The sequence below is a fragment of the Asparagus officinalis genome, chromosome 4, assembly GCF_001876935.1.
Source record: "Asparagus officinalis chromosome 4, Aspof.V1, whole genome shotgun sequence".
Taxonomy (NCBI): domain Eukaryota; kingdom Viridiplantae; phylum Streptophyta; class Magnoliopsida; order Asparagales; family Asparagaceae; genus Asparagus; species Asparagus officinalis.
Genome location: NC_033797.1, coordinates 115,284,518 through 115,288,063, shown reverse-complemented (window position 1 = coordinate 115,288,063; position 3,546 = coordinate 115,284,518). Strand labels below are relative to the sequence as shown.

Genomic DNA, 3,546 nt, shown 5'->3' with positions numbered 1-3,546 from the left:
TATATATATATATATATAAAAGATTCGAAATTTGTGCAAAAATTCAAGTGTTCTTGATTCAAATTTACATTCTAATTGTTGAGAAAAGAAAAGTTTCTGAAAGTGCCTTTGTTTCCATCATCCTAAAAGATTGTTTAGGCATTATTCAGAGAGTGAAAAAGTTCCTAAACCACTGCTGTACTTCACTAACACTTCAAGGCTTATAGGAATTTGTGTTTTTTCTTCAAAGAAGAATTCTCTCGGGTGTGAGAGAAGATCTCTTGGTTTAGAGATTGTTTGCAATTTGCAAGGACTTGCAAATTAGTCAGGTTTGGTTTGATTTTGTAATAGTTTTTACAATTATAGTGAAAATCTCAAGCGGAATTTGCTTGGAGACTGGATATTCACCCAGGGTGGTGGAACCAGTATAAAAGCTCTTGTTTATGATTGTTAAATTTCTATGATTGTTGTTATTGTTCTTGTAATTTATAATTCACTTTGCAAATTTTTTAAATTACACTATTCACCCCCCTCTAGTGTTTAGTGTGAGCTACCGTAGATCCTACAAGATGAAAAGAAAACCCAATAGTTAAAAAAAAATCCCTATCCTTTCATTTTACGTTACTCCTAAACGTTACATTACCTAAGTTTATGAATTTGGATTGTGCCCTAGGATCAAGCATCAGCTACATATTGGGATATTGAAGAAGGGGTTTGTGGTCTAAATTGGAGATTTATAATAGATTTTAACTTGGATTGGAGAAATTTAAGGCAACATCTCTAACAGACCTGATTTTTTAATTTGAATTTGGGCAATTTGGAAGCAATTGATGGAGCATTTTCTAGAGCTTGATTTCATGGTTTCCATCAAAAAAATTAGGAGAAAGGGGAGAGAATTTGGGAATTTGGTTACAATTTGAAAGATCAAAATTTCATATAGAATGGAGATAGGTAGACTATGTAACTACAACAATCATGGGTTTAAAAAGGATTTAAATTTGTCATGTGCCTATAAGATAGAAATATTCTTTGAAATATTCTCACGTGGTGCTAACAAAATGTGTCAACGTGCCACTTTTTAAAAACTTACGATATTAAAATGCAAAAATGAAAGAAAAAACTCAGGGTATTTAAGTGCCAAAAGTGGGAAACTTTATGGTATTTAAGTGCAATTTAGCCTTGCATTAAAAAAGTAACTCTCTTTATGTTGTCCACCTAAGATCTAGTACTACTAAATGTTCTTCATCTCTATTTCTCCACACACAATATCTTGGTTTCACCATGATAAATTGTCACTCAATACCATCAATGATATTCGAGATAAAATCCTACTCCATCTAGAGAAAGGTGTAGGTTATCATGAATAAATATATCTAATAACTCCAATAGGAACCCTAAAACTTATTTTCAGCAAAATATTGTTGTGCATGGGAACAACAAAGCACTGCTGGGCACTTATTATGGAAAATTGATGCTATTCCTAACTAGAATACACAAGCCCAGAAGATGCATGGAACCTTGATGTTAAAATATTTTCTTGTGAAACTTTTGAGAAATCTTAGATTTTTAAGTAAGCAACAGTGCCATAATGAGCCTTGGCGCAATGGTAAGGTTGTTGCCTTGTGACCTGGAGATCATGAGTTCAAATAATGGAAACAACCTATTCGCAAGCGGGGGGTAACATCTGACTCTCCCCAAAGGCCACAATTGTGGAAGCCTCATGCACAGGGCTACCCTTTAAAAAGTGTCATAATATATTTCACAAGAATCAAGGAGCTACATTTATTTAAGGGTGCTAAGTACACTGCAAAAAACAAAGTAGAGGTACTGTGCAGTCATGAATTTTTTTGAAGGAACCAAGTTGATTATGACCAATAATTTGTAAAATAATGAACTAATGAGAGTCCGAATAATGGATATTTAATATATCAGAGGACATTATCAAAGCAAATCAAGTATGGAGGTTCATCCAATGTCTAGAATTCTGTTAATCTTTAATATTGAACTCTGAAATATATCTTGTAAAAGGAATGCAATTCATAAGAAATTAACTACACCAGCAGGAAAAGAAAGAAAAGAAGTAACAAGAGGAACCTGAGCACTGTGTTCTCCTTGGCTAATTGCTCCAACTGTGAGGAAACCAGAGATTTCCATGAGTGCAATTCTCCAATTTCTTTAGCCTGAATGAAGCAACAAAGTGACAGGGTAAGATAAAGCTTATGTTTAGGGTAACCAGACACTGAAGATCAAACAAGCATAAAAGAAACAGAATGAGATACCACTTACAAAGATGTTTTCTCTGTTCTGAAGATCCTTTATTTCTAACTTGATTTTTTCTAAGAGCATATCATTTTTATAGATATCATCATCGAAATCTCTGAAGATGTGTGAATATCTACTATTCAGTTCCTCCAGGTATCTCTCAAGAACAGAGAAATTCATGTCAAGGGACTGCACCTTCTGCAGTAAAATTTTTAGAACTGTATCCCCAGGCATTCTTCCAACCTGTGTCGGTCTAGTTTCCAGAACGGGATCAGGCACACTGCTTTTTGGGGCCTCCTTTTTCAGCTTCGGGCTTTCATGTGGAGACTCATCACTTATTTCAGTTAAAAACTCCTTATACAGATCATCTCCATGATTAGGTTCTTGCTGTGACATCCGCTCGTTGTTTTTCTCATCAGCTTCTGACCGTCTACTCTCAACTGAGATCAAATCCTCAAGCATCCTCTCAACAGCATCCACTCCATATACTTCTACCACACTCAATGTACAATAGAACTCCGAACCATAATGGCTCAGCATATTAAGCTTCAGATATCTTGCCCATTTAGGCTCTGAAAGAGCAAACCTCTGTTTATGCTTGACATTTTGAGCTGTGAAATTTCCAAGTTTAACCCAATTGTCTGACGGATAAACCATACTGCTGTACAGTTCAAAATCCTTGAGTTTGGAAGAGTAGTGTTCGAAGCTACCGATCTCGATCGTATCCACTAAGGTTTCTTCTGAAAGTTCTATAACAACATACTTCTCTTCTACTGAGCACGGATTTCGAAGATACTTATCCTTATCTTTATCTAAGATGTTAGAAGCACCCTTAGCTTCCTTGTTCGAATCTAGAACCTTAGCACCTCTTTTAGCAGATGCGTAATTATATTCTTTCCCATCAGGCTCTAGTCTATGAATGACAGTATCCGTTTGGCTAGACAGGGGCTTTTCTTTAGCAGCAATTGCTCTGCTTTTAAACTCATCAAGGCCTGGAGCAACACGAGACAACCTTTCACTTTTTGTAGGGGTTTCCCTTTCTTGAATGGTTCTAGAATCGGGAAGTCCTTTAGTTGCTTGATTTTTCATAGAAGCTGTTGCACTTGCTTTATTATCTTCTGGTATAAAATTTTCCATGCTATGACCAACAATCTCCTCTTCTGAAACAGGAGTATTCCGATCAATGTGGCTAGAAATTATGTTGCATGTTGGCAAAGGCTCTCCAGAGTGGGATAATTTAATTGGGTGTGATTCAGCTTCATGCAAGTTAGGTTCACCAGCCTCAGCATTCAGTTCATCTATAAG

General features: G+C 35.9%; 1 protein-coding gene across 2 annotated transcripts in view; it reads right to left on the bottom strand.

Moving 5' to 3' along the window:
* LOC109838001 (uncharacterized protein slp1) overlaps positions 1–3,546 on the bottom strand; it is a 10,013-nt gene that overhangs the window by 3,644 nt on the left and 2,823 nt on the right. For both annotated transcript variants that reach the window (XR_002246533.1, XM_020406410.1), the window contains exons 3-4: positions 2,266–3,539; positions 2,074–2,159 (exon numbers count right to left, since the gene is read on the bottom strand). Coding sequence is in view for 1 of the 2 variants with exons in the window: in XM_020406410.1 (XP_020261999.1) it covers positions 2,074–2,159; positions 2,266–3,539 (1,360 nt within the window). In the remaining variant the exon portion in view is untranslated. The remainder of the gene's footprint in view (positions 1–2,073; positions 2,160–2,265; positions 3,540–3,546) is intronic.